The sequence below is a fragment of the Gorilla gorilla genome, chromosome 18 (assembly GCF_029281585.2).
Source record: "Gorilla gorilla gorilla isolate KB3781 chromosome 18, NHGRI_mGorGor1-v2.1_pri, whole genome shotgun sequence".
Classification (NCBI taxonomy): domain Eukaryota; kingdom Metazoa; phylum Chordata; class Mammalia; order Primates; family Hominidae; genus Gorilla; species Gorilla gorilla.
In genome coordinates this window covers 76,590,671-76,604,091 of record NC_073242.2, presented here as the reverse complement: position 1 = coordinate 76,604,091, position 13,421 = coordinate 76,590,671, and the positions used below count along the sequence as shown (strand labels likewise).

At 39.8% G+C, this 13,421-nt stretch overlaps 1 protein-coding gene across 8 annotated transcripts in view; it reads right to left on the bottom strand.

Annotated features, from left to right (window-relative positions):
* The window catches only part of PHKB (phosphorylase kinase regulatory subunit beta), a 245,101-nt gene that overhangs the window by 154,364 nt on the left and 77,316 nt on the right, over positions 1–13,421 (bottom strand). For all 8 annotated transcript variants that reach the window (XM_019012271.4, XM_063700179.1, XM_004057607.5 and 5 more), the window contains one exon: positions 4,311–4,426. In XM_019012271.4, the coding sequence (XP_018867816.1) occupies positions 4,311–4,426 (116 nt within the window). The remainder of the gene's footprint in view (positions 1–4,310; positions 4,427–13,421) is intronic.

The following is a 13,421-nucleotide window of genomic DNA, read 5'->3' as shown; positions in this document are numbered from 1 at the left end:
AGAGACTTACACTCCCACACAATAATAGTGGAAGACTTTAACACCCGACTGTCAATATTAGACAGATAACGAGACAGAAAATTAACAAGGATATTCAAGACTTGAACTTAGCTCTGGACCAAGTGGACCTAACAGACATCTATAAAACTCTCCCCACCAAATCAACAGAATATACATTCTTCTCAGCACCACATCGCACTTATTCTAAAATTGACCACATAATTGGAAGTAAAATACTCCTCAGCAAATGCAAAAGAATGGCAATCATAACAAACTGTCTCTCAAACCACAGTGCAATCAAATTAGAACTCAGGATTAAGAAACTCACTCAAAACCACAAAACTACATGGAAACTGAAGAATCTGCTCCTGAATGACTACTGGGTAAATTACGAAATGAAGGCAGAAATAAATAAGTTCTTTGAAACCAATGAGAACAAAGACACAATGTACCAGAATCTCTGGGACACAGCTAAAGCTGTGTTTAGAGGAAAATTTATAGCACTAAATGCCCACAGAAGAAAGTGGGAAAGATCTAAATTCGACGCCCTAACTTCACAATTAAAAGAACTAGAGAAGCAAGAGCAAACAAATTCAAAAGCTAGCAGAAGACAAGAAATAACTAAGATCAGAGCAGAACTGAAGGAGATAGAGACACAAAAAACCCTTCAAAAGGATCAAGGAATCCAAGAGCTGGTTTTTTGAAAAGATTAACGAAATAGACCACTACCAAGACTAATAAAGAAGAAAAGAGAGAAGAATCAAATAGACACAATAAAAAATGATAAAGGAGATATCATCACTGATCCCACAGAAATAGAAATTACCATCAGAGAATACTATAAACACCTCTATGCAAATAAACTAGAAAATCTAGAAGAAATGGATAAATTGCTGGACACATACACCCTCCGAAGACTAAACCAGGAAGAAGTCGAATCCCTGAATAGACTGATAACAAGTTCTGAAATTGAGGCAGTAATTAATAGCCTACCAACCAAAAAAAGCCCAGGACCAGACGGATTCACACCTGAATTCTACCAGAGGTACAAAGTGGAGCTGGTACCACTCCTTCTGAAAGTATTCCAAACAACAGAAAAGAGGGACTCCTCCCTAACTCACTTTATGAGGCCAGGATCATCCTCATAACAGCCAATAACCAATAAAAGCCTACCAACCAACAAAAACCCAGGACAAAATGGATTCACAGCTTAGAAGGGATGTACTCAGTGTGGCAAGAAAAGGAAGAGCCAGTCACTTCAGCTGAGGCCCTAGTGAGCACCAAGGCAACACTCAGATTATGCTCTGTTCTCTCTCTGACTCCTGGTACAGATGACGGTATAGCACAGAGAAAGGAGAGTGGCAGAGAAAGTGTCAGACTACAAAGGGAAGTGTAAGTACTCATGGCAAGTATTGCTATGTATTAATTCAAGCTGTCTGAAATTATGAGAACAGTTTCAGGATATAACAAGGATACTGCACTAAACAGTAAAGAATAGATCCAATTAATCCCAAATAGTTCTGGGGTATCCTACAGCAGAGACAGACTAAGAGGTGTGACTTGATCCCAGGCTAGTAGCAGCTCTACATTCCACTACACAGGCCTAAGCACAGAAAGATACTGGCCGCCCACTACCACAGCCATCACTACCTCCGTGAGCACATGGAGTTCAATTCTCTCGCAGTTTCAAAATGTATCCTTTGGACATCAGAGGTGATAGATTCAAAACAGGCTTGTGAAGACCTGACTTTGGAAACTTTCAAATAAAAAATTAAGGTTAAAGTTCTTTTGGGGAATTTTAAAGTGTTATACCATGGACAAGTAGAACATCAATGTCAAATAAAGTATAAAACCCATCATCCAAACTTAAACGACAAACTTCATCTCTCATCCATTTGAACAAAATCGGCCTACTACAATTAAGATTAATTTTGCATGCAAACGATGGCAAAAAAAAAAAATCATGTAATGATTTTTCAAGCCTTCAAATAAAAACCTTAATGAATCAATTTAAAGACTGCCACCTCAGTTATAGGAATACAAGTTGGAGCCTGTTTTGTCACCAGGGACCTTCTGACATCCTCACTTTCTAGGGTCAGTAGTAACTTTTATTTAAGGTTCTTTCTGAGTTTACTACAGGTTAGCATTTTTTTTTTCTTTCTTTTTGTGATGGAGTCTCATTCTGTCACCCAGGCTGGAGTGCAGTGGCACGATCTCGGCTCACTGCAACCTCCACCTTTCAGGTTCAAGAGATTCTCCTGCCCCAGCCTCCCAAGTAGCTGGGATTACAGGCGCATGCCACCATGCCAGGCTAATTTTTGTATTTTTTTTTAAGTAGAGACAGGGTGTCACCATGTTGGTCAGACCGATCTCAAACCCCTGGTGTCAGATGATCTGCCCGCCTCAGCCTCCCAAAGTGTTGGATTACAGGTGTGAGCCACTGCACCTGGCCTACTACAGTTTTTATAAACAGAAAAACTTCTATTCCAAATAGTTCACGCTGAAAATATGGCAACGGGGTCAGACTGACATATATTAAATGCTTATTAAGAAACAAGGAAGATATCTGATAATCATATGTACTGAAAAGGTAAATTTTAAAAATCATCTTATCAGATCAAATTTCTTATAATTTGAGTGATAATCTGGAATGTTGAGAACTTAATTTGGACGAGGGCTGAATTATAACATCATCTATTTAATTTTAGTATTTGCCAGAATCTGTTTAATGTCTGAAATGAGCTTTCCACAAATTATTCCTCTACTTCACTGACTTTTTCATTGATTGATACTATTCTGGTCTATACTGTAAAAATTCCTCACATGAATCACAAAACCTAAAGAAAAAGGTTTCCATGTTAGTTAAGGATTAATCTGAAAGTCCTTTTAATTTAAATATTTTTTATTTTTTATTAAAATGTTCCTAAATGTGTAAGTACACTAGCATTCTAGTTCTTATGCTAGGCATTCAAATGCTTTATATATACTATTACAACAATGACAACAATTATTATAACAATGACATAAAGTAGAAATTATTATCTTTATTTTACAGATGAGAAAACTGAATCATGAAAAGGTCACATAACTTGTTGAGGGTTACACAGCTAGCGATCTGGAGCTGGTTTTTGGTTTACTAAATATCTTATGTCATCTTATTTTTGTGTGTGTGATTAGTCTATCACAAAATAGAGAACACTTTGGGTTCCTCTCAACCAGTGTTTTCTACAGTGTTTCTTTTTTTTTTTTTTTGAGACGGAGTCTTGCTCTGTCACCCAGGCTGGAGTGAAGTGGCACAATCTTGGTTCACTACAACCTCCGCCTCCTGGGTTCAAGCCATTCTCCTGCCTCAGCCTCCCCAGTTGCTGGGATTACAGGCACGCACCACCATGCCCAGCTACTTTTTGTATTTTTGGTAAAGACGGGGTTTCACCATGTTGGCCACGCTGGTCTTAAACTCCTGGCCTCGTGATCTGCCCACCTCGGCCTCCCAAAGTGCCGGGATTACAGGCGTGAGCCACCGTGCCCAGCCTCTAGACTGTTTCTTTACTTAATTTAAGTCCCAATAATCCAAACTGACAGTGATAACTTTTAGCTTAAATTCTTACATCTTTTAGTGCAACATGGATAGGACTTACTGAACTATATTATTTTGTTATTAAAATATGATCTCCTAGGCATAAAACTAGGATTTAGGAAAGGTACAATCAGTCACTAAAGCTACTTCCTTAACCTTAAGGATTAAAAGAAATTCATAAACTACTAACATCAGTTATCAGCTATTGTTGCTTATTCAAACGCACTAAACCACAGCTCAAGATGTTGATCACACACCTTACTGATAACAATGAATGTTAAGTTTTATGTGAACAGTGTAAGCATCCGTGGGCAGGATAAAAATCAGCTCTATAACATGGAAGGAAATTTTATATTCAGTGCATATACAACTGGTGTTTGAAAATTTTAATGTACTTGACATTTCAAATGAGATAATTTCAAAGAGGAAAAAGAAAATGACTTGGTTGAGCAGAAAGGCCAAGCTGTGGATTAATGATGAAGGCTGACATGCATGTACTGACACCTTGGGAGGTTGGGAAAGACACCTACTTCTTTCTTGCATCTGTTTATGGGTACTGAGGATGGGCTCTTTTGTGTTAATTTTAAGTGACTTCCATCTGCATCATAGGTAGAAAAAAATTGCTACAAATTAACATATGAATCACAGTTCCAATCTAATGCTTCAGTATTTCTTCATATTCAAATTCCATACATTTAATTAAAAAAAAAAACCTCAGAAATCAGCAAATTACCTCGAATGTAGCTCTGTGCTGCCATTATTATATTTGCTTCCTCTTTCCCAGACACCAAAGTCAGGCACACGGTAAACTCTTTCCACACAAAATACAAGGTTTTGAATAAAAGAGACCTAAAAGAAAAAGAAATGACACATAAGGACATATGCAATAACAGGACATAGGCCGGGTGTGGTGGCTCATGCCTGTAATCCCAGCAATTTGGGAGGCTGAGGGGAGGGATTACGTGAGGTTGGGACTTTGAGACCAGCATGACCAACATGCAGAAACCCGTCTCTACTAAAAAATACAAAAATTAGGGGTCCGTTCCAAGACAGCTGAATACGAACAGCTCCGGTCTTCAGCTCCCAGCATGATCAACGCAGAAGACGGGTGATTTCTGCATTTCCAACTGAGATAACCGGTTCACCTCATTGGGAATGGTAGGACAGTGGATGCAGCCCACGGAAGGCGAGCTGAAGCAGGGTGGGGCATCGCTTTACCCAGGAAGCGCAAGGGGTCAGGGGATTTCCCTTTCCTAGCCAAGGGAAGCCGTGACAGACTGTACCAGAAAAATTGGGACACTGTCACCTAAATACTATGTTTTTCCACTGGTCTTGGCAAACGGCACACCAGGAGATTATATCCTGCACCTTGCTCAGCGGGTCCCATTGCCATGGAGCCTTGCTCACTGTTAGAACAGCAGTCCGAGATCGAACTGCACGGCAGCAAGCCTGGCTGGGGGAGGGGGGTCCACCATTGTGGAGGCTTGAGTAGGTAAACAAAGCAGCCAGGAAGCTATAGGTGGAGCCCACCACAGCTCAAGGAGGACCCCTGCTTCTGTAGACTCCACCTGTGGGGGCATGGCATAGGTGAAAAAAAGGCAGCTGAAACTTCTGCAGAGTTAAACGTCCCAGTCCAACAGCTCTGAAGAGGGCAGTGGTTCTCCCAGCACAGTGTTTGCCCTCTAAGAACAGACAAACTGCCTCCTCAAGTGGGTCCCTGACCCCCATGTAGCCTAACTTGGAGACACGTCCGAGTAGGGGCTGACTGACACCTCATACAGCTGGGTGCCCCTCTGAGTCAAAGCTTCCAGAGGAAGGTTCAGGCAGTAGTATTTGTTGTTCTGCAATATTTGCTGTTCTGCAGCCTCCACTGGTACCCAGGGAAACAGGGTCTGGAGTGGACCTGCAGCAAACTCCAACAGAGCTGCAGCTGAGGGGCCTGTTAGAAGGAAAACTAACAAACAGAAAGGAATAGCATCGACATCAACAAAAAGGACATCCACACCAAAACCCCATCTGTAGGTCACCATCATCAAGACCAAAGGTAGGTAAAGCCACAAAGACGGGGAGAAACCAGAGCAGAAAAGCTGAAAGTTCTAAAAACAGGAGTGCCCCTTCTCCAAAGGAACGCAGCTCCTCACCAGCAACGGAAAAAAGCTGGATGGAGAATGACTTTGACGAGTTCAAAGAAGTAGGCTTCAGAAAGTTGGTAATAACAAAATTATCCGAGCTAAAGAAGGATGTTAGAACCCATTGCAAGGAAGCTAAAAACTTTGAAAAAAGATTATATGAATGGCTAACTAGAATAAACAGTGTTGAGAAGACCTCAACTGATCTGATGGAGCTGAAAACCATGGCACAAGAACTACGTGACACATGCACAAGCTTCAGTAGCCAATTCGATCAAGTGGAAGAAAGGGTATCAGTGATTGAAGATCAAATGAATGAAATTAAGTGAGAAGAGTTATTTAGAGAAAAAAGAGTAAAAAGAAATGAACAAGGCCTCCAAGAAATATGGGACTATGTGAAAAGACCAAATCTACGTTTGATTCGTGTACCTGAAAGGGATAGAGAATGGAACCAAGTGGAAAACACGCTTCAGGATATTATCCAGGAGAACTTCCCCAACCTAGCAAGGGAGGCCAACATTCAAATTCAGGAAATACAGAGAACACCACAAAGATACTCCTCGAAAAGAGCAACCTCAAGACACATAATTGTCAAATCCACCAAGGTTGAAATGAAGGAAAAAATATTAACAGCAGCCAGAGAGAAAGGTCGGGTTACCCACAAAGGGAAGCCCATCAGACTAACAGCACTAACAGCAGACCTCTCGGCAGAAACCATACAAGCCAGAAGAGAGTGGGGGCCAGTATTCGCCATACGTAAAGAAAAGAATTTTCAACCCAGAATTACATATCCAGCCAAACTAAGCTTCATAAGTGAAGAGAAATAAAATCCTTTACTGACAAGCAAATGCTGAGAGATTTTATCACCACCAGGCCTGCCTTACAAGAGCTCCTGAAGGAAGCACTAAACATGGAAAGGAACAACCAGTACAAGCCACTCCAAAAACATGCCAGATGGAAAGACCATCGATGCTAGGAAGAAACTGCATCAATTAACAGGCAAAATAACGAGCGAGCATCATAATGACAGGATCAAATTCACACATAACAATATTAACCTTAAATGTAAATGGGCTAAATGCCCCAATTAAAAGACACAGACTGGCAAACTGGATAAAGAGTCAAGACCCATCAGTATGCTGTACTCAGGAGACCCATCTCACATGCAGAGACGCACATAGGCTCAAAATAAAGGGATGGAGGAAGATCTACCAAGCAAATGGAAAACAAAAAAAAGCAGGGGTTGCAATCCTAGTCTCTGATAAAACAGACTTTAAACCAACAAAGATCAAAAGAGACAAAGGCAGCCATTACATAATGGTAAAGGGATCAGTTCAACAAGAACACCTAACTATCCTAAATATATGATAAGTGCACCCAATACAGGAGCACCCAGATTCATAAAGCAAGTCCTTAGAGACTTACAAAGAGACTTAGACTCTCACACAATAATAATGGGAGACTTTAACACCCCACGGTCAATATTAGACAGATCAACAAGACAGAAGGGTAACAAGGATATCCAGGATGTGAACTCAGCTCTGGAACAACTGCATGTACTAGACATCTACATAACTCTACACCCCAAATCAACAGAATATACATTCTTCTCAGCAACACATCGCACTTATTACAAAATTGACCACATACGTGGAAGTAAAGCACTCCTCAGCAAATGTAAAAGAAAAACAATCACAACAAACTGTCTCTGAGACCACAGTGCCATCAACTTACAACTCAGGATCAACAAACTCACTCAAAACCGCACAACTACATGGAAACTGAAGAACCTGCTCCTGAATGACTACTGAGTACATAATGAAATGAAGGCAGAAATAAAGATGTTCTTTGAAACCAACAAGAACAAAGACACAACGTAATAGAATCTCTGGGACACACTTATAGCAGTATGTAGAGGGAAATTTATAGCACTAAAGGCCTATCGGAGAAATTGGGAAAGATCCAAAATCGACACCCTAACATCACAATGAAAAGAACTAGACAAGCAAGAGCAAACACATTCAAAAGCTAGGAGAAGGCAATAAATAACTAAGATCAGAGCAGAACTGAAGGAGATAGAGAAACAAAAAACCCTTCAAAAAATCAATGAATCCAGGAGCTGGTTTTTTGAAAAGATCAACAAAATTGATAGACGACTAGCAAGACTAATAAAGAAGAAAAGACAGAAGAATCAAACAGATGTAATAAAAATGATAAAGGGGATATCACCACTGATCCCACAGAAATACAAACTACCATCAGAGAATACTACAAACACCTCTATGCAAATAAAGTAGAAAATCTAGAAGAAATTGATAAATTCCTGGAGACCTACAGCCTCCCATGACTAAACCAGGAAGAAGTTGAATAGCTGAATAGATCAATAACAGGCTCTGAAATTGAGGCAATAATTAATAGCCTACCAACCAAAAAAAGTCCAGGACCAGATGGATTCACAGGCGAATTGTACCAGAGGTACAAGGAGCAGCTGGTACCATTCCTTCTGAAACTATTCCAATCAATAGAGAAAGAGGGAATCCTCTCTAACTCATTTTATGAGGCCAGCATCATCCTGATACTAAAGCCTGGCAGACACAACAAAAAAAAGAGAATTTTAGACCAATATCCCTGAAGAACATCGATGCAAAAATCCTCAATAAAATACTGCCAAACTGAATCCAGCAGCACATCAAAAAGCTTATCCAACACGATCAAGTTGGCGTCATCCCTGGGATGCAAGGCTGGTTCAATATACGCGAATCATTAAACATATCCGTCACATAAACAGAACCAAAGACAAAAACCACATGATTATCTTAATAGATGCAGAAAAGGCCTTTGACAAAATTCCAACAGCCCTTCATGCTAAAAACTCTCAATAAAATAGGTATTGATGGAATGTATCTCAAAATAATAAGAGCTATTTATGACAAACCCACAGCCAATATCACACTGAATGGGCAAAAACTGGAAGCATTCCCTTTGAAAACTGGCACAAGACAGGGATGCCCTCTCTCACCACTCCTATTCAACATAATTTTGGAAGTTCTGGCCAGGGCAAATAGGCAAGAGAAAGAAATAAAGGATATTCAATTAGGAAAAGAGGAAGTCAAATTCTCTCTGTTTGCAGATGACATGATTGTATATTTAGAAAACCCCACTGTCTCAGCCCAAAATCTCCTTAAGCTGATAAGCAACTTCAGCAAAGTCTCAGGATACAAAATCAATGTGCAAAAATCAAAAGCATTCTTATACACCAATAACAGGCAAACAGAGAGCCAAATCATGAGCAAACTCCCATTCACAATTTCTACAAAGAGAATAAAATACCCAGGAATCCAACTTACAAGGGATCTGAAGGACCTCTTTAAGGAAAACTACAAACCACTGCTCAATGAAATAAAAGACGACACAAATAAATGGAGGAACATTCCATGCTCATGGATAGGAAGAATCAATATTGTGAAAACGGCCATACTGCCCAAGGTAATTCATAGATTCAATGCCATCCCCATCAAGCTGCCAAGGACTTTCTTCACAGAATTGGAAAAAAGTACTTTAAAGTTCATATGGAACCAAAAAAGATCCCGCATTGCCAAGAGAATCCTAAGCAAAAAAAATGAAGCTGGAGGCATCACGCTAGCTGACTTCAAACTATACTACAAGGCTACAATAACCAAAACAGCATGGTACTGGTACCAAAACAGAGATATACACCAGTGGAACAGAACAGAGGCCTCAGAAATAATACCACACATCTACAACCATCTGATCTTTGACAAACCTTACAGAAAGAAGAAATGGGGAAAGGATTCCCTATTTAATGGTACTGGGAAAACTGGCTAGCAATACGCAGAAAGCTGAAACTAGATCCCTTCCTTATACCTTATACCTTATATGAAAATTAATTCAAGATGAATTAAAGACTTAAATATAAGACCTAAAACCATAAAAACCCTAGAGGAAAACCTAGGCAATACCATTCAGGACACAGGCATGGGCAAGGACTTAATGACTAAAACACCAAAAGCAATGGTAACAAAAGCCAAAATAGACAAATGGTATCTAATTAAACTAAAGAGCTTCTGCACAGCAAAAGAAACTACCATCAGAGTAAGCAGGCAACCTACAGAATGGGAGAAAAATTTTGCAATCTACCCATCTGACAAAGGGCTAATATCCAGAATCAACAAAGAACTTAAATTTACAAGAAAAAAATTAAACAACCCCATCAAAAAGTGGGCAAAGGATATGAACAGAAACTTTTCAAAAGAAGACATTTATGCAGCCAACAGACACATGAAAAAAATGCTCATCATCACTGGTCGTCAGAGAAATGCAAATCAAAACCACAATGAGACATCACCTCACATCAGTTAGAATGGCGATCATTAAAAAGTCAGGAAACAATAGATGCGGGAGAGGATGTGCAGAAATAGGAACACTTTTATACTGTTGATGGGAGTATAAACTAGTTCAACCATTGTGGAAGACAGTGTGGTGATTCCTCAAGGATCTAGAACTAGAAATACCATTTGACCCAGCCATCCCATTACTGGGTATATACCCAAAGGATTATAAATCATGCTACTATAAAGACACATGCAGATACATGTTTACTGCAGCACTATTCACAATAGCAAAGACTTGGAACCAACCCAAATGTCCATCAATGATAGACTGGATTAAGAAAATGTGGCACATATACACCATGGAATACTATGCAGCCATAAAAAAGGATGAGTTCATGTCCTTTGCAGGGACATGGATGAAGCTGGAAACCATCATTCTCAGCAAACTATTGCAAGGACAGAAAACCAAACACCACATGTTCTCACTCATAGGTGCGAATTGAACAATGAGAACACTTGGACACAGGGTGGGGAACATCACACACCGGGGCCTGTCATGTGGTGGTGTGATGGGGGAGGGGTAGCATTAGGAGAAATACCTAATGTAAATGACGAGTTAATGGGTACAGCAAACCAACACGGTACATGTATTCATATGTGACAAACTTGCATGTTGTGCACATGTACCCTAGAACTTAAAGTATAATAAAAAAAAATAAAAATTAGCCAGGCGTGGTGATGTATGCCTGTAATCCCAGCTACTTGGGAGGTTGAGGCAGGAGAATCACTTGAACACGGGAGGCAGAGGTTGTGGTGAGCCAAGATCGCCCCATTGCCACTCCAGCCTGGGCAACAGGAGTGAAACTCTATTTCCAAAAAAAAAAAAACAACAGAACATTTAGATTAGATACTAAAGAGAATAAGTAGATACCATTTGAAATCCAAATACATACTTGTCTCCCAACACATTTTTAATATGCTCAAATATGTGTGATTATTTCTCCGGGGAACCCGTCCCCAGTGTTTTATTGGGGGAACCCATCCCCAATATTTCAATGTAGGTTCTTTTATTTTCCCTAAGCGTTGGCCAGTCTGAGAAATAAAGAGAAAGAGTACAAAGTGAGGAATTTTACAGCTGGGCCGCCAGGGGTGACATCACATATCGGTAGGACCATGATGCCCACTTGAGCTGCAAAACCAGCAAGTTTTATTAAGGATTTCAAAAGGGGAGGCGGTGCAAGAACAGGGAGTAGGTCACAAGATCACATGCTTCAAAGGGCAAAAAGGAGAACAAAGATCACATGCTTCTGAGGAAACAGGACAAAAGGCAAAACAGAACTACTGATAAGGGTCTATGTTCAGCTGTGCACGTATTGTCTTGATAAACATTTTAAACAACAGAAAACAGGGTTCGAGAGTAGAGAACTGGTCTGACCTCAAATTTACCGGGGATAGGTTTTTTCCCTACCCTAATAAACCTGAGGGTACCGCAGGAGACCAGGGCATATTTCAGTCCTTATCTCAACCACATAAGACAGACAATCCCACAGTGGCCGTTTATAGACCTTCCCCAAGGAATGCAATTCTTTTCCTAGGGTCTTAATATTAATATTATTTGCTAAGAAAAGAATTTAGTGATATCTCTCCTACTTGCACGTCCGTTTATAGGCTCTCTGCAAGAAGAAAAATATGGCTTTTTCTGCCCGACCCTGCAGGCAGTCAGACCTTATGGGTGTCTTCCCTTGTTCCCTAAAAATCGCTGTTATTCTGTTCTTTTTCAAGGTGCACTGATTTCACATTGTTCAAACACACATTTTACAATCAATTTGTACAGTTAACGCAATCATCACAGTGGTCCTGACGTGACATACATCCTCAGCTTACAAAGACAACAGGATTAAGAGATTAAAATAAAGACTGATGTAAGAAATTATGGAAGTATTATTTGGGAAGTGATAAATGCCCATGAAATCTTCACAATTTATGTTCCTCTGCCGTGGCTCCAGCCAGTCCCTCCGTTTGGGGTCCCTGACTTCCTGCAACAATTATTATATTGCTATGAATACTATTATACATTTTTTCTAATATTAAGCTCACTTAAGCTTAGAGTCTAATATACAGTATAGAAATAAAATTTAAATCTTCTCAATGCTCCAATGGAATGTATCCAATAGATACATTCTTCAACAATGTATCTATTATTGTTTATAAGGACTATACATCTTAAGCACTAAGACAAGTATAAAACATTGTTTTTATACTAGATATAATATGTGTAATCTGAAATGTCCCTATGAAATGTTAAATAAGTCTAAAACTTTAGATATTAAAAAAAAAAGTACTTATCTGTTCTGTAAAGTGCCAGTTCCATGTTGTGTCAACCTTAAGTTCTGAGTCTATTCATTATCCTGAAATCCAATCTTCCTCCTGCCTTTTGTATAGCTACAGGTACGTTGTTATAAACTCAAAGCTCACAGGTGGAAGTGGGCTCCAACCAAAGGGCCAGGAGTCAGAGCTCCCAGGTAAAGATTTCGGACATGTGACAAAATTTATACTCTCAAAAGAAACTATGGAAAACCAAGATTATGGTGAATTCTTAGTTAATAATGTTCCTTTATTTTAATAAGGACAATTTCTTATGTGGGCTACAGGTTCTGATTACAGGGTTTGAAATTTAGTCATCATGTTAGGTTCAATATGGCAAACTGAATACATGCATCTGCCTACCCTTCAACACAAACCCTTCTGAAGTGGTAATACACATGTCTCACCTTCATCCTACACACACATAATTAATATAATGTATATACTTTTAAGAAGGAAACAATAACACAGAAAGCCAAGGTGAGATTCCATCAGTAGACCAGAAACTTTCAGAAACTACAGGAAGCGAGAAAGCACAGGGGAGGGAACTGGTGGAGAAATCAAAGCAGAGGAAACCACAGCCTCTCAAAATGGTGCTTCCTTGTTTTCTAGGGCCTCCAGGAAATCTCTATGCTCAGAGTCAACAAACACAGAGATAAAGAGTTGATCAGGGATAAGTCTACCCAGGTTATCTCATGAAGGATGAATGGCTGGGGCACCTGAATCCATGATGTTTACATTCTCCTCCCCAACAGAGACATTTGCCCTCAGGGGCAAGCATACCTCCCTCATTTCAGTGAAGGAAAGAGCAACCAGGGTGTTAAGGCCTCACAGAAATAGAAGAGAGTGTGAGTTATTTCTAGATTTCTCCAAAACATGCACCTATTCCAGAACCTCTTCACCCAAGGGTAGAACAGTACATCCCACAGTAAACTTTTTTAAATTTTGAATATTGATCAGGGTCCCCTCAGCTTACCCAACTCGGGCTACCTTGCCTAT